The sequence below is a fragment of the Oxyura jamaicensis genome, chromosome 5, assembly GCF_011077185.1.
Source record: "Oxyura jamaicensis isolate SHBP4307 breed ruddy duck chromosome 5, BPBGC_Ojam_1.0, whole genome shotgun sequence".
NCBI classification, from domain to species: Eukaryota; Metazoa; Chordata; class Aves; order Anseriformes; family Anatidae; genus Oxyura; species Oxyura jamaicensis.
Window position 1 is genome coordinate 19265951 of NC_048897.1, and position 22217 is coordinate 19288167.

The 22217-nt window shown below is 38.6% G+C and overlaps 1 protein-coding gene across 4 annotated transcripts in view; it reads right to left on the bottom strand.

Moving 5' to 3' along the window:
- Nucleotides 1-22217, bottom strand: part of MAP3K9 (mitogen-activated protein kinase kinase kinase 9) — a 57486-nt gene that overhangs the window by 22688 nt on the left and 12581 nt on the right. For all 4 annotated transcript variants that reach the window (XR_004751197.1, XR_004751196.1, XM_035327099.1 and 1 more), the window contains exons 3-4: nucleotides 9221-9401; nucleotides 2152-2300 (exon numbers count right to left, since the gene is read on the bottom strand). Coding sequence is in view for 2 of the 4 variants with exons in the window: in XM_035327099.1 (XP_035182990.1) it covers nucleotides 2152-2300; nucleotides 9221-9401 (330 nt within the window). In the remaining 2 variants the exon portion in view is untranslated. The remainder of the gene's footprint in view (nucleotides 1-2151; nucleotides 2301-9220; nucleotides 9402-22217) is intronic.

The window sequence follows — 22217 nt, forward strand, 5'->3', positions numbered from 1 at the left end:
CATTATTCTTAATTTCTGGTGATGTCCTAAGAAGTATGCATTCATCATTTTTATGGACTGAAACACAACAAGGAGCAGCTGTAATTAAAAAAAAGAACATTTCACAGAATCTGTGCAACTGCTGAGGCTTGGTTTTGCAGATCTTCTCTGCTTTGGTTTTAGTGTTCCTGACATTTGGGAGCTTTGTTTTTGAAACTGCTGGTATCAAGATGCTGGTATTTAAGTATCTGATCAAGTTCCAGGAGGCATAAGCTGGAACACATTTGTGTTTATGGATTTCAAATTGCTTCTCTTATCAAAATATAGAATTGAGGATTTTAAGAGTGCTCCCAAAGTCCCCTGCTGCTGACCAATTAGCAGCAATGGGTGATACAGCTGGACTGTCAGTGGCATAATCCCTGCCCCTTTAGCCCAGGTTTTAAGCATGGCAAAGCAAACATGACCCAAAGTAAAACAAAATGCTGCAGCCAGCCAAATGCATGAATGAGTGAACAGGATAACTATGCAGGTGGCCCGTGGCTTTTATTTTCCCAGGCCTAGATCTGCCATTATTTGCACTAATGAGGGCAGTTGTAACATACAAATCTTTTCTGTTAAAAGGGAAAGTTCAGCTTTGTTGTCTCAGTGAAGACCACCAGAGCAGTAATTCAAAAGCAAAAGCAGCATTAGAGGAACAAGAGTTCACCCAGACGAGAAGCAGCCAGTCTGAAAAACAGTTTTGGTGAAGGGGCAGAAAGTAATTGTTTTCTTGTTCTCCTTTTCTCCCTGCACATGGAGAAGCTGAGCATTCCAGAGCCAAATGTGTGCTTACCCCTGCGCTGCTGGGTTCAAGCACGGGCCATGCGCCTCTACTTGACTTTCCCAATAGAGGGCATTATTTTAACCCCATCAGCAGATACTTTAGTTATGTTTAAGAAATTCAGGGTCTTTGTTTTAGGAAGCAATGCCAAAACAAACTACCCTGGCAAAACACTATGTTGTTGATTCCATCAGTTGTTTCAGATACAATTTCTTGCTTTGCATTCCTTTTGAGCTACTACACCTGCAGCTATGCTGCTGTCTACTATCCGGTAGGATACCTTTATAGCAAAACAGTCAGTGTGATGTTCTACTTTAGTTAACTGAAGCTTGTCAGATACAGAAAAGATCAGAGAAATAAAAAACTATTCCCAATGCAGACAAATCCATCAGAAACATTTTCTTACATGAAAAATTCCTTTCTTGGGGTTAAAACACCACCGGAGGCCCCAGAATATAAATTCTACGTTCAATCTCACTCTTTGCTCACTAAGGCTACAGAACATGCTTGATTTCTCTAACTCAGCTTTTCTTTCTGCGAAATAAAGATAAAAATGCTTATATATAATCATTTGAAACCCTTGGGAATAGAGGGATGGAAAAAAAACAAAACACTAAAGGTTCTTTCTACTCAGAGAGAGGGAGGGAGGGAGGGTGAGGGAGAGAAGAAAGACAGAAGCATATAGATTGGGAGATACAAAAGCAGTTGCAATCTCCAGAGCACCAGGTCATAAAAGTGCACCCCCAAAACTACCTCACTGAATCCTTTTTAAGAACTACAGAAGCTCTGCTGACAACATTTGATTTCTTTCATTCATACATGGGCCACTTTGGGCACAAAATATCTCCACATGCAAGGCAGAAAGACACCATTCTGACTGAAAATCTTGGTTATTTTCAGTTGTCAAAGCCACACGTAAAACCTCTCCCTGAAGTGTCAGTAGGATACGGTTTCATTCCAAATCAACCTGACAATGCCTAGCAAAGTGTTCAAGCTCTGAATTTCAAAACACATTGAAGGTTTCAAACTAGAGCAAAATATGTGAAATTTTGGTGTAATTGCATTTGCACTACTAGAAAGCAACAAGCTAGATAACGACAACAGTAGTTCCCATTTTCACAATGAAGGCTGCTGATAAAGAAGTGGCAAGGGAATTTTTTTCACATACTACTGTTGTAAGAGATGAACCATCATAGCACACTAACAGCCAAGCTAGGGTCCCACAATAACTTGCAGCATTGAATAAAGCCATGTGAGAAATCTTTGCTCTTAGTATCAAACCAAAACCGGGAGGCAATACCCAACAACACAAATCATACTAACCATACTCACAGTAGCACTGGCTTACTTACCTTCCATGAGTTTGGCAAAAGGCTCTGGACAAGTGGAAGGAATTGGAAGGGCAAGTTTATTCATGGCAACACCGTACGCTACTGCAAGTCCATCAATTCCTCGGAATGGTACTTCCCCTGTTAGCAGCTCCCAAAGCAGCACACCGTAGCTATCAAGAAAAGATAAAAGAGCATAAGAGCTTGACTTTAAGGTATTCTTTGTTAAGCAGCAAGACAGCACACAAACCTATCAGAGTGATTCTGGTACGCTGAAGAATTTGCAGTTTCCTGGATAAGCTCATGGTGGTCGTCAAGATGGTAAATTGCCTTATTTTACCTCCTTTTAATAATAAGAGAAGGTTTAACCTAACTTAAGTGTTTAGTTAAAAAAAAAAAAATTGGAAGTGTGGGTGAATAATAAAAGGTCACCTAAACTGTATTTATTTGTATTTGTAAAACCTGTGTGTCAGCTTTCCTTTTTGTAATTGCTAGCACACTTTCAAAAAAAAAAACTGTGAAATTGTCACATGGTAATTCAACAATCCCCATCTCTACATTCCTAATTCTGAATTTAGGAGGTGAATATCAAGCAACAGAAACAGGATTTCTGATTTTATTATGATAACAACTATAACAGAGGTTGATAGTAAGATTACATAGCAGATTCTTCCTCAGGAATCCTGTGGTCATGAAGGAAGAATCCATTCTTAGCATCTCCCCTCTTCAAAATCGGTCACTCTTAAGCCCAAGAGCTGCACAGTATGCTTCTGCAGTTTCTAACTTTGCTTAGGTTTAAAAACAAAGTAAATTAGACTTACGTAAAAACTTCTTGTCTTTAAAAAATATATTATCTGAATGTATTCACATGTATACAAGCTCAGATAAATTAATGCATAGACATGCATTGTAACTGTTTCTCTGAGCAATCCAAAATTGTCCCTATAGCAGTCACAATGTTTAGGAAACTTTGCAAAACAGGACTTTTTTTTCTCCATACAACTTGAAACTTCATTTTCCTGAATTCAGGATATGGTACTGTAAAACACTTATGTGAAAATGGACATTGCCAGTCAGGCAGTAATATGTTAATTTTAAAAAGTAAATCTACTCAACTTATTTCATTTTAATAAAAAAAAATCACTGCAAGGGTTTTATCTTCTCAAACAATTCTTCAAAAAAAAAATAAAAAGAGAGAGAAGAAAATCATCTGTATGGGCCTGTACATCTTAAACTTTCTATCCTCTTTCTCCAGTTAGTAGTCGTGCATTTCTGTGCTGAACATTAATATATTAATTTCAACACATTCACGTCATCCGGATCCTAAAAGAAAGATGTTCTCCGGAAATATAAATTTTTAAAGATTGTTACAAATTAAGCTGCCAAAGTCAAAAGAGCAATTATGTATGTTTTTAATAGCTGTTAAGGCAAAGTTTTCAAGAGCTGATGATAACATCAGATCACTACAGATTCCTAGAGTGTAATGTTAATTTCTTCAGCAGTTTATTTCATGAGACCTTAAATACCAAACAGCCCTTGTTGTTCAGGGGTTTGTTTAGTTAATTCTACCCCTGCAACATGCTGTGCTATTACTTGTAAAGCAAGAGTAACTTACCGTCCCTTCTGCACCACAGAACCAAATCTTCAAGGCTCAACAATAACATAACCCCTGCGGCAGCCTGACAGGGAGCATCTCAAGTACCAGGTTGCTGGTCTGCATATGCTTCATAAAACCTGGTGAATCCTGGCAGAAACCAAGTATGGCCTTCTCCCTTGTGTGCTAGCAGAGAGATATCGCTGAGATCTGGCTGTGCTTCTGGATGGCACATGCTTCAGGTTAACTGTAAATACACTGACTGACTGGCCACCCTTCCACAGTTGGCTCAAGCTCCTTCCCTCAAACAACCCAATCCCACAACACTCTCTCCCCTTCTAGGAAACCCTAGCCAGAGATAGCTCCTTCATAGCGAGCTGACAAGTGTTTCTTCCATTGACCTGTCCTACTCTTTTGAACCCATTTACTCTTCTCTAATTTCTGTGGCAACAAATTCAACAATTTAAGGATGCATTGCTAAAAAAATAATTGCCTTTTTGTTTTGAGCTTGCCATTTGATTACTTCATTTGCTTTCCTGTAGTTCTCTCAGTGCCAGAAACAGTGAGCACATGTTCCCTACTAGCTCCTTCCATGCCACAATTTCAAAGGCTCCCACTACATCCAAATCTTCTTTCCAGCTCCCCAAATCCTGATCTAGCTAAATCAAAATCTAGTTACTCTCAAACAGAAGCCATTTCATCTTTTTTTGGCATTGATGTCTTTTGTATATTAATTCCATGTTAACCTTTTTGTAAGAATGACAAAACCACAAAGTTTGACCGATTTGGGGAGAGGCATACTATTTCCTGTTTAGTTCTCTCATTCTTCCCTATTAAATTTTAACTTGCCCCTTACCTTTCCAAGTCCTTACAAAATGAGCTAGGTTATCCACAGCTCCAACATCTTTCTAGTGAAACTTAATAGAATAATTTAGAGCCCAGCATTGTACAGGTGAAATTCTCCCACACGTACTATTCTGCATTTATTACTTTCATCTGTTTTATCATTCAGTATAGTAAATTTTTTCCTCAGCTATCTGCAGTACCTTATTTTTTTTATCCTGAATAACTTGGTATTAGTGTCTGTTGTTACCTAACCGTTTATCATTTCTTAAAATCACTTTTGATTACGTTGCACACATTTACTTCCTTTAAAAGCTTTTGATAAAAGGTTTTAGAAAGTTTTTAGAAATCCAAATACAATATAAGCAATCTTATTACTTGCCCACATACTCAGTAATTCATTCAATAAATTTCACAGATTCATAAGACATGATTTCCTCGTCAAAAGCTGAATGTTCCCAAATGTACTTGTATGTCCACCAGTTCCCTGCCCTCAAAGTGCTGTTTCTATCATCTAGTATAACTAAAGCAGCATAAGATAGGCCAAACCACCAAAAAGTTGCGTTTCTCAAGAACTGGTGGTAAAGTAATACCAGTGGTAAAGTAATAAAGTATTAGCTACTTTTCTTAATGGAAAGTTAAGGAAAGTGCTACTGATGCGCTCAAAACATTTCTTCCACAGGGTAATTTCTAAAAGTTACAGAAATGGCCAGACCTGTGTTTCTTCTGACACTAGACATATGTATTGCAAGAAAGCTTGCTTTCTAGCAGAACTTAATGCCACTTCTTCCCCATGAAGAGTTCAAGGTTGAGAATGCCACTTCCACAAAATTAGTGGCATTTTAACAAAAACCACCCCAACTGATTAAGCAGTGAGAGAGCGGCTGCTAAGAAGAATGTTTTCCATTAATTCTCAAGGAAGGGATTGGGAATTATAAAGTAAAAGAACGGAAACAGAGGAGATTTATACAAAAAAAAAAAAAAAAGGCCTGGGGAGAAAGAATCAAGGAGCTCTACTCGTTCTCAGCTGCGAAGAAAAAACTGATCAAGCTCATTTATTCTCCTGGCACTCACTAGTAACTTTTGGACTTCAATTACAAAAAGAACCATGTGATACAGACCATGTGTTCAAGTCAACTGACACTTGTATGAATAATTAACCATCTACCATCGACCCAGTAATCCCTTAAGCCATTTAACACTGGGTTCAATCCTACAGATTGGATTTTCAGGGAGAAGGAGGCTGGAGGTCAGCAGGAATTCACGTGTGATTTTGCCACCTCTCTTGCAAATGTGTGAACTCAGAAAAACTACTGATTTCCTCACACTGTTATTGCCTATGGTACAAATACCATTGAATAATACAGTTAGTATTTTTGTACGTTATTCAACTGGTAGTTCCAGAGATGGCATTACTTATTTCACAGCAGTCAGGTGTGTGTGCTTCTCTCACATGAACTTTTACCAGTATTGCTGGTCACCACTTAAATGCCAGGAACTCAAGTATTTCAGCATTTCACTTCATACAGAAGCCTACAAGTGGTCAGTTGAAGATGAACATTCTTGCCAAGACTTGATTCAAATGAAATATTCTAATGACCAAAATTTCTACACCACTGAATGCTTGAAACATCTTGATCTGCTAATCAGGTATTTTTGAAGTAGTTCTAGCATTCCATTCCTAAATGAAAAAATAATTTAGTTATTTCACTGGTCTCAGAGTAGATCCATCATGTAAGCATCTGAACTGAAGAACGCAGGGAACACAGATGAAGGTTATATGATGGCCTTACCTTCTTCAAAACAATCATACTGATATATATATATATATATATTAACTGCACGAGTCAAAAACAAAGTGGTCTGTAAACAAGAACTGTATTTAAGCATTTAAAATGATATGGAAATTCAAATTATATGCCTACTAACATTAGCTTACTGTGCAACACTGAATAAGCTGTGATATCTGTCCTCGAATTTCACCCCTATAAATCCAAACCAAATTCCTAACTCTCCTCTCAAACACATTGCTAGACTTACAGAAAATGTCTGACATTTAAATAAAAAGTAGCTTCTTTGTTCTCTGTGTAAAATAAACACAAGGGTTCTGCTATACACCTAAAATTTGTGGGTGCAGCACAAGTTCATAGCAACACAGATTTTCACTAGCAAGATGTATGAAGTGCTATTATCAACCAGCTTTACAGTGGCCAAATATGTGGTGACAGACACCGGCTCATGGGAGGATTCCTCTTTCTTGTTAAGACCTTTGCCAGTCCTCCTGTAGAGCAGCACAAAAACGTGATCTTTTTTAAAACAGAGCTTGATACAGTATTGAAAGGAATTGCATGAAGGAGTTATTTATGATGGAATAAAAGACTGACTCAGGAAATTTTAGTCCTGGCAAGCATCTTCACCAGCAACTATTTGCATTTGTGCAGCAAGAACACAGGCAGAACAAGATTCTTGTTGAAAGGCTAGGCAACAGTTCAGCCAACAGTATTATTCTAATAAGCTTTTCAGAAAAGTTGTTGAAATAAAAGGGTCCGTCAATGTCAGAGACAGAAATATCCAGTTCTGTTGACGGCAGGCACACTAGCTTAGAAGGTTGGTTATCAGGCAAAAAGCTCTCCCAACGCCAGTAATTAACCAAGAGGTTGAAGGAGACAAGAGGAAGGGCAAGCCTAATAGGATATAAAAGTTCATCCTGTTAAGAATTTCAAGTTGCATCCTTGGGGGGGGTGGGGGGGGAAAAACAGGATTTGTTATACATGTCCATTGCTGCCTTTATAAAATCCAGTGCTTTTAGTCATTGACGAGCTAGTAGTGACTGCACTGGCAAGATTCTGTCCTCTGCATCCATGCCTCAAATGCCATGTTCTTTCCACCAAATTTAATTATGATTCAAGGTTTTGGCCACCTTGGAGGGAGATCTCTTGTTCAGAGACAATATATTATAGCTCTCTTAATGGTGATGACCCTCTGTTTAAGCAAGAACAATGAGAAGTTTAAAGAACACTTTCCCTATTTTCAGGGAAAGACTGGTAACTATAAATAAATAAAGCAATGAATGAATCTTGAAAATATTCTTCTGAAAAGCTAAAAAATATTTAAATGATTTAAAACCTAAGTCAATGACCAAACTAATATTTTTGCACGGGTATAGAGGCTCTTAAACTATCGTGATAAAAATCATCAATTGACCCTAATAATTCGTATCTTTTTAAAAAATAGGTTATGCTTGCACAGCATATCTACTGACCTGTTCAGCATGCCTGGATTAATGAAGTTACAATCACAGAGGAGTTGGGATTTTAACTTCCTTCCCCTTCCTTCTCCATTCCTCCCTCCTCCCTTAAATGCCATTCCTGGCACTGTTTTTCAGAGGTGCAAACTGAGGTTTGAGTTTGGAAAGCTAAATACAAACCCGTATTGTCAGGTTTTCATTTCTCCCAGGCTTCACTCAGAATAAAAGCCTGGTTTTTGCACAATTCTTCTCAGATTAACTACATGGGCTACTACATTTAATGATAGTCAGAATTTAATCCATACAATTAGCATGCAAATTAAGTTCACACATTTATCCACAATGCAATACATTATCTATTCTGCACAAGTAGGTAAGGAAAATAAAAATATCTTCCATAACTGCCAGAAAATATCTATAACTTCCACAAATATCTTCCATAACTGCCAGACCATTCTTCCAGCTGGGATATTTCTTTATCCTGACAGATTTCACACTGCGTGTGAGCATTGCTGGCCAACAACAAATTCTTAATACCCTAAACACCCAGTCAGCCTGACATTTCTATACCCCTCCCCTCACAGGAAAAAAATATTCATCTACTTTGTTTCCAATGTTCAGTACTAATTCTGTATTTCACAGCATCCAGAAAAGTCAATATTCTAGGACAACAATAATGAGGTATTTACTGAATTCTGGATTTACCAATTCACTTAGAGTTACATTCAAACTCTATTTTTCCAAGTCTATGGGGGCAATCCTTATGCTCTTCCCTACCAAAATAGCTCTTATTCTCAAAATCTCATTGTCTGAATGGAGAAGACAATAAATGCATTCAAATTACTACTTGTGGATTACATACTCAGACAAAAGAGATTTATCACTTTATGCAAAAGTCTGGGAGGGTAGAATTAATTCAAACTTCTTAACAATGTGGAAAAAAATGCATTCAGGCTGAAACTGCAGAGAGAATTTCATGAGGTACAGCGTGCTCGTGTACATAAGCATTAGTGACAGATTACTATCAAAACAAAATGATCTTACTCTTGGTAAAACACTAAAAAAGTAGCAACTTCAAGGATTTCACAGCTTCGTTTTATGGCCTTTGGTATGTCAGCCAATAGCTGAAGGGAGGCTCTGAATCCTAAAATAATCTGAATGCAAATGTAAGGAAGAACAAAAATTTATAGGCATGCAGGAGCTGGTCTACCACTTCCTACAGAAAAAGTGTTTACAATTAATACCAAAGTAGTCTCAGAGTTAGGTGGGTGGAAAGCCAGTGGATAAAGTTTTCTTAAACCCATAATTTTAATATATGGTTCATTGTTACTCATTCTTAAACATAAAATGGGTTCCATGGCAGATCTAGTTACTGTTCAGTATCCAGTCACTTAACATCAAATCAATACCTCCACACATCGCTGCCTTTGGAGAACATGGAGGAGCGAATGACTTCAGGAGCCATCCAGGCATATGTCCCAGCTGCGCTCATTTTGGTAGTTTTATGCCATTCCCTGGCCAAGCCGAAATCCGTGATCTTCAGTATCTTGTTGCTCAGATCTCCATTTTCCACCTTTTCGAGTATCAGTACTGGAGAAGAGGGAGGGGGGAACAAAAGGTATGCAGAGTAAGGCTAGTATTTATGCAAAAAGATCCTCCTGGAGATCTCCCCAAATTCAAAATTCTCCCTGACTTTCAGTTATTCAAACATACTGCCCTCTGTTACAAGATATTTCAAGCTAATCCCTTCATGTGATAAATGAACATCTGTCTAGCAAATAGCTTCAAATTTAACCAAAATATCATGCCCCAGCAAACAAACAGATAATAACATAACGATTTAATGCAGTACCTACTGTTATTGTATATAATAGTCTGCTAAAAGGAAGTGAACCACTGTAACTTCTAGAAATCCAGATAAGGGAAGACATTTCCTAATTAATCCTCTCTCAGCAAGCCAGTAATAGAATCTTTTTCTCAAACTGCTTAGGACTCTTTTTTTTTTTTTTTTTTTTTTTTTTTTTAATCCAAGCACACGCACAGGCTGGATATACCTTTCAAGTAAATGAATTAGGAGTGCAAGCTCTACATACGCAGATTTTTTTGAAATGCAAATTAAAAAAAGTAATTGATGATCAGTAATAATATGGCCAGTCCAAGACTCCATGAACACTCCCGTGTTACACTCCCCCCTCATCATTATTAAACATTTTTTAGTTAAGCTAACAAAGTTTCTACCACATTGCAGCAGCAAAGGAGTCTACACCCAAGAACTTAAAACAGGGGGAGGCAGAACTCAAGAACGCTTTGGTACAAGGCACACAAGCACCTTTACCCAGCAAGCTGGGCTATCGCACCACTGTGAAATGGGTGTAAACCAGAGGCCAGAAATAGCTGTTCTGCATTGACAGCACCTATTATTCTCCTATTTAAGATGAAATGACCACAAAAATTTAAGATGAAATGACCACACAAATTGCAGAGCAATGATCAAGCGACAGAATCTAACAGCCTACTATACTTCCAGACCTAAAGTAGCCATAAGCCCATGAAGTGACTTTCAGCCACTTCATAAAGGGTTGCAAAGAAAACGTATTTGCATTGTCATTAGTCTAATGGCTTCATAGCAGAAAAAAATCAAGCCACTAACACACCATCATTATGCAGCTACCCTTTTAATATTTTAAATGTCATTACAGATACCAGCTCTTGGAAAACAAGATGCTATGGTTCACTGTATATATGTAAATTGCAAAAACAAACAAAACCACAGTCATGGAACATAACAAAACAGCTAAAATGCAGAAGCACCACAAAAACACAGTACATAATCATCTTCATGACTATTTTTAGCAATCCATGAAAAAACTCCAGTGTCAGCTTAAAGCTAGCAGCTTCCTTAAAAATAATATTTTTATTCTCACACTCCCCTCTAATAACCAAAATGAGACTTCCAATGAAATAAAAGCATATATGTTACCTGAACATCTTCTGTATAATGTAATACATCTAAGCATTAAAATATTACATTTACTGTAATAAAGCTTAGACAGTATCTGTTCCCTGATTTTTTTTTTTTTTAAAATAGCTACCCTTTCTATAAGACTTCATAATTCACAAAATACTACTTTAAGATTTTTGTTGGCCAACTCAAGTTGTGAATAAATTAGACTTATGGTTAAGCTCTTGGTTTCTGCTTCTTCTGAAAAGTTCCTTTCTAACATTACTGAATGCTCCGTTTTCCTACTCAGAGGAAGGAGGAGTTTGAGTACTATCCTACAGAGAACACAAATATTATTTGAAAAAAAGTGTCAATTACTAGAAATCAGCTAGTACTAGGAGATGCTGAAGTGATCCTTTCCATGAAGCTTTCTGACAGCAATAAAGTAAGGCTGCAGGAGATGCATAACATTCTCTTTATTTGGGCAAAACCAGATGCATTTTTAAAGCCATACTTCAGTGTGGACCACAAGAAACGGAGGTAAAAAAGTAAGTTTCCTTTGGGTCTCTTCTAGCTATATTTTTTTCCCCTTCATTTTCCCTAGCAGCCAAAGAATTGTTAACAGAAATTGCTAACCAGTCTCTCACTGATTGCAAGAGTGAGAAACTTCCACAAGTTTTTCTTTCTAGCTTGTACTCATTGTGCTTAAATAACTGGCAGAATAATAGAATCTAATTTTAATTTTAACTGCAGAGAGGCAGAGACATAATGAAGTTGTAAAGGTAAAGCAACACTTTGAAATAAAAAAGCGTAGGCTTTGGGCGTGTTTTTGCTTCCATTCAGAATCACAAGTGCGAGCAAATTTGCTCTTCACAAGGCAGATCATATTGTCTTTGAATCTGCTCAACAGTAGGAGAGCACCAAATATCACGGTTGGGTTGGACACACCTTCCTGGCAAGAGATTATTTAAACTTAACTGCCTTTATTTGCATTAAGATATAACAAAATAATTAGTACTTACACAGACCTATTGTATCCACAAACTTGTTCTTTTGTCAGATGTATGCTGAGATAAATTACCATAACAAAAAAAACACAGGGAAGGACAAAGAAAGAGCTGCACGTATTGCAAGTCCTTGATTCCTTAGTTACGCTCCCCATTATTTCATTGTAATAACTGCTTGGGATAATAATCCTACAACCCAAAATTGTAGAAATTAATTTTAAGGATTATAGCTCTCTCCAGCATCTTTTCAGTTCTCCTCATCATGGTCAGCATCAATAGGCTCACTTCCAATTGCTAGGGGTCTCCCTCCCTAGTCTATTTGTCAGATTTTCAAATCAAAAGCCTTGACTCTCCCTCTTGTGTTCATTTAGATTTCATTGAAGCATCTTGTAAATAGGTGAAATATCAATTCATTTCCTTTCAGTTTCCACCTTAATCTCCCTAATAGTTAACACAGGCCAGGTTGCTAGGACACGGCAAATGCATTTCATTCTTGCAAATCAGTATGGTCTCCTTCTTGTGAGCCTGGTCTATTACCAGTTATTACCTCCCATTTAATGCTATTAGTGTAAGTTCTCTTCAGAAAGTACTATTCCTTCTGCGCTTACTAGAATCCAGCACAGCACGTAACACAAATAAGTAAGATAATTCCTACACTTAGAGCAGTTGCAGAGTTAACATAACTGTCCGTCTTTGAATAGATGTGACCACTCAGGACAGAACTAACAGTTACCAGACTTATCAGAAATAATTGCTTATCATCAGTCTAGCAAAATCCGGAGAGATATAAAGCACCTACACCAAAAGCCCAGCTAATCTACCAAGGCAATATTCTCATTCTGGTCTCTTGATTTAAAAGATCTGATAAGAGCAAGTGGTTAAAAACAAGGAAAGCAAGGTATAAAGTGAAATAAAAAATCTCTCATATTCCCAGCCTTAAAGATTGCGAACATGTACGCTGACAGGAATAGCAATCCAGAAGTGCTCACATACATCTGCATATATTCCTGAAATTCTCTGAACTTGTCCATCAAAAAAGAAGTGCTTGCCAGTGAGAGCAGTGAGGTCAGATGAATGCTGCCCAGCAAACAAGCCTTCCACATCTGAGGGTGTCCCAGCTGAGAGAACAAGAAAGGGACATGACCCCCACAGGCCTCAGCATCCCCAGCAGCACCTGTCCTTGATCAGGCAATCATCCAGACACATGTACACCATTCCGATGGGTAATTGCCACTGCTAGAGTTTTATTAATAAACTTCATTACCAGAGGACTCTCAAGAATCATTGATGTTAGTGACTCAACCCCACCGTTTGGTTTCTTGAGAGATGGGCAGAATGCAAGTCCTGAAAGAGAACAGATGAGCCAGGCACTTCAGAGCTCAGAGTAGAGAGACAGAAAGGTGCAAACTGAACAATGGGTCTCCTCTTATCTAGGTCACAAAGACCAATCTTTTTTCTCTGAAATGAAAATGGCTGCTGAGGTTGTCACATATTCTTTAAGAACTTATTTTGTGCCTCACAAGAAGCACCAAGGATATTTTCACGTCAGACTCTTCTGAGAAAGCTTCCTGAAGTGCAGTGAAAAAGAATGCACCACATAAACGGAGAGGTGGGTTAGGTAATGAGCCAACATTTATTGGTTTGACCATAAGACAGACTAACTGGCATAACACAAAGACCACTTCAAAAAACTCAGTCTGGTGAAGTTCCTAGTCATTCTGCCTGACATGACACCAAGTCAACGAAGTATGTATTGCTGGAGATAAGAAAACTTGTCACTTACCGTTTTCAGTGCTTTTTAGCACTGAAAATGTTCTATCTACACGATACATTCACTACATTCCACAAGTGCCTTAATGGTGGTTATTAACCAGACCTTGCACAATGTCCAATAGTCTTCAGCTAGTAAGCAATACCAGCTGCTGAAACAGCTGGTATTGAAGTGTCATTAGAGACTTTCCTGATAGAGATTCCAGTCTCAATGTAAACCAAGAGTGACGGGGAATTGAATTATCCAGTAGTGGTACCATTTAAAGATGGTTTATTCGTAAGGAGCAGGGAAGAACTGATGACGGACCCAGGATCTTCTTGGTTTATCCTTGTTTGTGACCTGAGCTAGCAGCTTTTCTGGCAAAGAGTTGAAAGTGATAAAAATCGGTTTCTTGAGGTCAGGTGAAGCCAGCTTACTTTCTCCAGTTTAAGTAACATTCTGTACATGTCTTAAGAGCTAGCATGCTTTTGACAGAAAACATCAGTCTTGCTGAAAGTAAGCAAGTCTTCAGAAGTACACAGATCCCACTGATAACAGATCCCACAGGGAACAGTTCTCAGTTTTATAAGTCACAGTTGTGTATCAGTGACATCAAGAAAAATGGTATTTTTTCTAGAGCCAGGGCCAACTCAAATGCTTCTGTTTAAACCAAGATTTGTACTGAAGTTAGACATGACAGAAATGGACCCCCTGAAGTATGACTGACACAAACTCTTCCTGCTCCACACCACTCCACACAGGATTCCATTATTGTGTTTCACAAAAGACAAAAACATCGGCCTTTGTATTCAAAGCAATACAAAAAGCAACTTGATTGAGATTTCTAAGATACCATTATATCTTTCAGCCTTCACATAGCTGCAAGTACGAGATCTGCCAGTTCTGTCTTGTCATTACAAGTCATTATGGAGATGCCTGCTCCACGGGGCATTAGACAATGCAGGATTAGCTACCAAAAGAATGGCATTAAGACTGCTGTTGTTCTAATGAGATTTTTAAGGACAGTTCCAATGGTTGGGTTTCACATTAGAACGCTGAACTTTCCCTAGCAACTTACCAATTGTAACTACAATGTTTAGGATCAGGACTATATGTATCCAGGACTATTCTGTGTCCGTGCAGAATGAGGTATCATTGCAGTAAAAACACTGAAACTTGCAGCTTTAAATTTCCTTACCGGAAACGTCCTGTATTAGTTCCCCAAAGCAGCTGTCAGTTCTAAGTACGCAAAACAGAGGAACAAATGGATTCTGAAGGAACACAGACAAACTAAAAAAAATGCACAGATAAAACGCTAGTAAGGTTTCAACTCTGCTATGAACTATAGAACTAGAGAAGGGCTGCCCTGGAGGCAAACGATGTACACTTTTGTGGAGACAAAATACTGCCTTGCACACAAGACAGGGATACACACCTCCCATAGCCTCACATATGCAAAAGACAATCGGGAATCAGACAATCTGGAAAGACAAAGCCTCTCCAGAAAAATATTCAAGGCCTAAGACCAGTACACATACTCTGAATTACTCTCTACAGGAACCTCTCCTTGACTAGAAATATTTCTGCGTTAAGTGCCCAGACTCACACCACGTGAATCTCTCCATAAGGACTGCTCTAAGGAAGCAATTTCAATTAGAGGAGTTCTCCAGCACCGCCAAGCCTGGAACACCAGATGTTAGAGAGCCATCCGGTGAAAACCCATGTACTCATCGCTGTGAGATTATGTCAGCATTCTGAAAAATTTTAAATTAAGTTTCCAGAAATATATTGTTCTATTAGTAAGACGGCTAACCTAAGTCAGATCGGTACTACTGTTAAATTAGTCTTAAATAAAATTGTCCTTAGGCCCATTCTAGCAGCTGAAGGTCATAATTCATTGCGTCTTGCACCACTTGCCTTAATGATCACTGAATCAATTGAAAAGTCAGTGGTAAATACCTTGTGAAATGCACAAAACCTGACAGCGAGGAAGAACTCATTTTCATTACTTGTGCATCTACCAGAAATACATGAGGTATATAGAGTGACAAGGTAAAGGCAGGGTCAGAAAGCTGTATAATTGTTGATCTACCTGTATCCAAGAATTCAGCATACATTGTAAGCAAACCCAGAGATGGCTAGGTAAATCACACTCAATGCATCAGCATTCACTCCTGCTTATTAGCCATCACAATAAGGAGGACAAAATTTCTGAGCAAACTGATTTGGGAACATTCTCAACTTTACATTAGCGTTCCAATCCAAGTAACTGCATTGTTGATATATTTTTCCTTCTGTTTAACCAAACTCATTCCTATTACACATTTTTTGTTCTGTCCAGTTATTCTGGAAGCGCTAACTGGTGTGGGCCTCTTTCCTTCTGCCAGAATGTACACATTTCTATCTCTTTCCTTTTATTCTCTTCAGATCTCAAACCCATCAAATCTTCCAAACACACTCCCCTAAAAAAAGATAAAAAACATTTTCCACTGAATCTTTCAAGCTGATAGCTTAAACAAACACGATAAAACTTTATTTAGCTTCTGTGCTTCTCACTTTATAAAACCCCAGTAAGACAACTCCTATGTTTTTCATCCTGCACGACACTACCTCCAATATCCACGAAGAGTCCTAAGAGGTAGGTTACTTTCACAGTCAGCAAGCCTTCACATGGGCAATCCAACTTTTCTTGGCAACCACGTTAACAGCTGCTGTTGTAATCCTCTGTTCTTCACATATTAAGCCAGCAGAACACACCTCTCAAACAAACTTCCCCTGGAAGGCAGTAACACTGTCACATTTTTCACTTGTTCGGAGGGTTTTCCAGCTACACGTTGGGACAGTTAGGTCAGAAGAAGTTGCATTTTTACTTTCCAGCAGAACAAAGTATTGGGAAGGAGCTAGAACAAAAAAATCAACCCATTTGCTCCTAACATCAAAGAACTGGTAGAAAGTGGCTCCTCATTTCATCTTGCTGGCAAGGCAACAAAATATGGTTATGTAATCCTTTTTTTCTCGTTTCTCTGCATAGTGTAGTGCTGAACTGAACACACCTTTACTTGTGCTAAAAGTTTATTTATCATTTCAAAAGCAGAACATTCCAGGAAAACCATTACAATGATCATTCACAGTAAAAATAACCCACATTTATACATGAAGGTGGAGAAAAGGGGCTCCTGCACACCAAAAAAAAAAAAAAAGAAAAATTCCTTCCTCAGAGAGAAAAGTTGAAAGTCGGAACAAGGAAATCAAGATTATCTTCCAGTACTTAGTACTCAGTAATTAAGCAAACTGCCCATCGCCCCCATATATCATGACACAGTTCTATCAGCAACAGCCTGCTCCCTTCCCCAGGCCAGCTTGTTTGTTCTTAAGAAACAGGAGAGAAATTACAAATAAATCCAAGATAGTCTCTTGTACGGTCCAGATTACAGTTCGCTCCAAATCATTTGCCTATGCATGATGCTACTCAGCCTGGCATACAAAACCAGAAATCTATTAGTTAATGAACAATCAAGCCTGATGGGAATGGTTGACAATCATTAAGTGAAGGAGGTAAAATAATGAGGTACAAAGTACAGCATGAATTAAAAACGTACAGGAAGAAATATGGAAAGAAACAGGCGAGAAGACCAGGATCCCTACTGTGGGTGCAGAAAAAGTGGGGCTTGTTGTCTGTGGTACACTGACTATCACTGACTTGATGGATGATTGATGGCTTCACATTTAACTTCCATATAGCTTTTCCCCAATTAAGACAACACAGAATTGTAGTGCCAGCAGACCTGCCACTCTTACTTAAATTCTACAATTCTGGGCAGATCACAAAGCAGCAGGACTACTAATTAGTGATAAAACAACATTAAGTCATGTGTTCTATTGTTGTATTTTGACGTTATCTTTGTCAAGTCTTCATAGCTGTTGAAGAGATGCCTACCATTAACAGCGTTTCTGACATGCTTGGAAGGATAGTGGTGCTTTCAAACAGGTTGGGAAAATCTCAAGTGTCAAAACTTGTTTGCCAGAAATGAAAGAAAAAATTATTATGAAATTACTTCAGATTAACCTGCACTTAAAAGGAGCTCTTGGACCTGGGAACAGAGAGGAGGGGTGATGGGGGTCCAAGGTGAAGCCCTGACTGCAAACTATCAGAATTCACATACAGTAGACAATATTACTATGTCTGCAAATCCCTTGGTGTGGGCACAGATTCAGAGTTGTCACTGATGTCATACAGACAATTGGTGTTAACGGTGCCAGTGGTAGCTCCTGGGTTATGTGCACTGCATCTCCTCTAGAGAGAGGCTCTGCTGACAAACACAGAACTACGTGATGCAGAGCTTAGAAGGCCTGAAATATCTGAAAATTGTAGAAATCTTTGAATACCTTTAAGTGCCAGTGCACTTCTGTAGTACTGTTTTGGTCTTCGCCAGTGCTAGCACTGCTGTGGTCAAGTGCTTTGCCATCCAAGATTCCAAAAGAAAATTTACTCAGGAATGAGGAAAGCAATCAGGTCAAGTCACAAGAAAGAATTCTAGCAGAACTCCTGCAAGCACATCCCACTCACATCCATCCCCAACAGCCCTTACTCTTTATTTTGTGCTGTACTGCCTCCTTAGAGCCACTATCATCTGGTTACACAGTAAAAGCTAGATGGCAGTAACAGTGGTGGGTGGAAAACACTACTAAGAGGGCTATAGATAAAATCAGAATGTCATCTTTGGTATTTTACTTCATGCAGAAATATTTAACTTCAATATTTAAATCATTAAGTAGCCATCCAATTACTCACACAGACTTACTGAAATTTATTCCCTAGTACCCCAGATTCTCATCTGGGCTCTTCGGTTTCTCCTTTACTCTCACTATTTCACCATATCCTTATTTCTTTAGCTTGAAAAGTGAGAAGACCACTACTTAGAAACTGAAAGGCTGAAAAACAGCAGAGGAACAGCCCATATAGAACGACACTATTTTGCCGAAGTAGCTCTAATTTTTTCATATCTCAAAACAGTACCACAAATTTTTGCTGTGCTTGGATGTTTTTGCAAATCATTCCAGAGGAACTCAACCACCTATATAGATAAAACAGCCTACTAACAGATATTTTTCCGCAATAGGCCTTTGCTCATCTGTGCATATCTGACTCACTGTTACTGTATGATCACTGTTTTCGCCAGCAGTAAAGGTCAGCAGGACGCTACAAGTGGCGAACTAATGCTTACCCAGTAAAAGCTGGGGTATGAAAGACCACTGCTGCAGCTGAGCACTCACTGTGGGTGCCAATACTGGACACATTTTATTTCTTCCTCCAGCCTGCAAACAGAACAGCTTACCGAGGTGTCACTTACCAAAATGCAAAATGACAAGTTTAATCAGATAGTGGATAAGCATCAGCCCATTCACTTCCTCTGTTTAGATAATTCCAGTACTGTAAGGAAATGTATCAGATACTGAGCCCATCAAGTGCCAGGTGCAAGAGCTTTGTAGAAATAAAAGAACAGAGTACGACCTTTAAGGAAAGCAATACTGTTTCAGTCTGAAATCTTTAAATGCACAATATAACCAAGATTCAGTTTAAAAGCCGTAAGGCTTTTCCATGGACAGAGTTAAAAACAATCCAGACTGCTATGAGGGAGCACTACAATTAAACTTCTCCCCGTCAGCAAAACAGCAGAACTCCCCTCAAATGCAAGAGTTGAAGAAAACAGAGGATATTCTGTTTCCTTCTCCAAAGGAAGTTCCAAGTTTGTAAAAAAAAAAAAAAAAAAAAAAAAAAAAAAACATGTTTCAGAAGTCAGTTAGAGGCTGAAGGAATACAAGAGGACAAAAAAATCTGCTATCACAGGAAGCAAACCCTCTCACCTAACCCACGGCAGAACATGTGAAACCATTACAGAAAGCCTTCTCTCAATCAATTCTGTGTGTTTTCTAAGGACTTGTCTTCCAGACTTCAGAATCTAATAGAGGAAAGCTCTCAGGACACTTTCTGAAAAGTCTCACTCCTAGCAGGGGGTCCACAAACACTAATGTTAATCCTACAAATCCTACAAATTTGAATTTCCTTCCTGACACACACACCCTGGAGTTTCACAACTGGGGCAGCCAATTTCAGTTTATTGTATTTTTTTGTACTCATCTCCCTACAGTCTAGGTATAAACTTCACTCCGTCCAAGTCCCTCTAATTGCCTTCTCTATTTTCATTCCAAACATTTTCAGCTACTTAGAGTCTTTCAAGTTCATTCCAATATGTTTTTTCCAATATGGTTTTATTTTTATTAAGTGGAGACCAATTCAGAAAAATGAGACAGTACCTTTTCTGTCTTGCATGGGCCAATTATGTCTTTTAATGTTTGCTTTTACCTGAAAAAAGGAATAGAACCTTCCACTGTACTCTGAAGAAATGCATTGCATTCTGACAAATCTTCAAGGCTCTTACTTAAAAAGTACTATAGCAATGGTGACTATAAACTATAGTCCCATACTTTTTGAACAGTCCTTATTTGAACAAGAAAAGTACCTATACATCAAATGAAAATGCTTTTGCATAGGAAAGGATGGTTTCACTGAACTTCCTATGATTGTTCCAGTCCCATTCTCCCCTCCCACGAGTAAGCAAAACCAAGATAAATATCAGCTCAGATGGGGTGAGGGGAGGGAAGTGAATGTCAGACAATTAAATAAAAGGACGGCCTTAATGTATTTCTTCATGCTGCTGTGTTCTCTGAAAGTCATAGTCTCGCAGCCAGGAACTTGTAAGTCTGCAGTTTGACTAACAAGACAAAAAAAGCACTGTTACTGCAAGAGGGACAAGCAACTAAGCTTGCCAGGTGTTGTGTTTTTTCTTTAATTATTAAGTCCTATTGGCAGTACACTGGCCTACTGTCCTGAGGACAGAACTAAACTTTTAGTAAAGGCTCTCAAACACTTGCTCCAAAATGAAATCTTGTATTATAGTGGTTTGCCAAAATCTAAACTGCAATTTTAGCTCTACTTTCTGCAGTCAGCCTGCACAGCTTTGCTTCACAAGTATCCAGATAATGAGCAATCTGCTCTTGATCCTGCATTCAAAGAACTTAAAGTGATTAACAGATCTGCACGTGGACTGAGTCCGGGCTTTCCGCATGTAGGCTTCACGTACCTTCTGTTGGGTACTCTGTTGTACAGCTCAGAAAAATGTCTTTATTGTAAGAATTATTTGTGGTGCAGAAGGCTAAATGTCGCATAAGATCCTGTACTCCACAGAATTCAAGTCTTGCTCAAAATTTTGCATCTTGGAAGGAAAACCAAAAGAAAATTGCCCCTGGTAATACACATTTTTGCTTTTATTGTTAACCATTCTGCAAATCACATTAAAATACACACACACACACCTTTGAAGCAAAAACATTTTAATTATTGGGTATGCAAAGGTTCAGTAAAGCCATAAAGCTGACCAACTGTCTTCTTCTATCAACCTAGAAGAGGTGATGGATGTGACAGCCCAGCAGTTCTCGGATTTTAAGCCATGCAGTACAGTAACTCTACAGAGCTAATGCATAATGGGGGAGGGGGTAGGAAGGGCCTCCAGAGCCCTGATATATTTAGAATCGATCCCGTCCCCTAGCCAAGCTGAAAGAAGCCTTAATGCTTTAATGATCTGGTACAAAACACACTGAACACACTCCTGGAGAACACTCAGGTGAGTTTCCTGGGAAAATGGTGCTGTTCGGCTCTGGTTTCAGATTAAATCTGACTGCACCGCTTACACTGGAACAACCCATGCCCGAGAAAGGTTATTTTACTCTTCATAATCAGTTAAATGCTCCAAGGAGAAATATAATTAAATCTGTACCAAACACCACGCTTTGCCAAATCACATCATTTTGAAGGCTTGCAACAAATCAAGTATAAGAACAGTACTAGGCAATGGCAAAAACGGAGTGGGGAAGAGGAATCACATGAATGACATTCATATTAATTGTCACCCAGGAGACCTTCTGAAAAGAGGATTAATAATAATGCTGGTTCAGGGGGAAAAAATAGAAACATGAAACCCATGATGAAAAACTAGCACACAACTAGTGCTTTGGCTTCAATTAAGACATCTCTATGAAACAGTTAATAATACCAAGTATTCATTCATGCCTAGAATCACTTCTCCAAAACACAGAAGGTATGGGAGACCTGAAAACTCCATAGGCTGCAACAAAAAGCACATGGGAAGTTTTTTAAAGTCAGATTTTAGTGCAACCATTAAGAAAACACACACATATTGCCATTAATCCGAGTAAACATGAAAAGGCTCAGAGAGGCACAATCACCACAAAGCTACAGCTGACTACAGCAATATCCTGTCTTCCCTCAGTACTGCAATTTTACATTACGCTGAGCAGAACACCTTGCCAGCTGAATAGACAGAGGGAAGTCCTGCACTGCTGCATGAGTCCATGCAAGACAACAGCTCACACAGCAAAACTATCAGAAAGCTGCCACTTTTTGAGGTGTTAGTTTTCTGTTAGTTCACTCTGTAATCAGAGTTTAAGTGAGCTGCACAGTACCCTGACACAATACTAGGCATGCTCCCGCAGTTGCCAGATGGCCCTAACCATATCAAAGCCGCACATTATGTGAATGAAGCAAAAAAATACAATCAATAAACCCAAAGACAAGATTAATAACACTTAACTAGGATTCGGCACATCAAATTCTACTGATAATCAAAGTT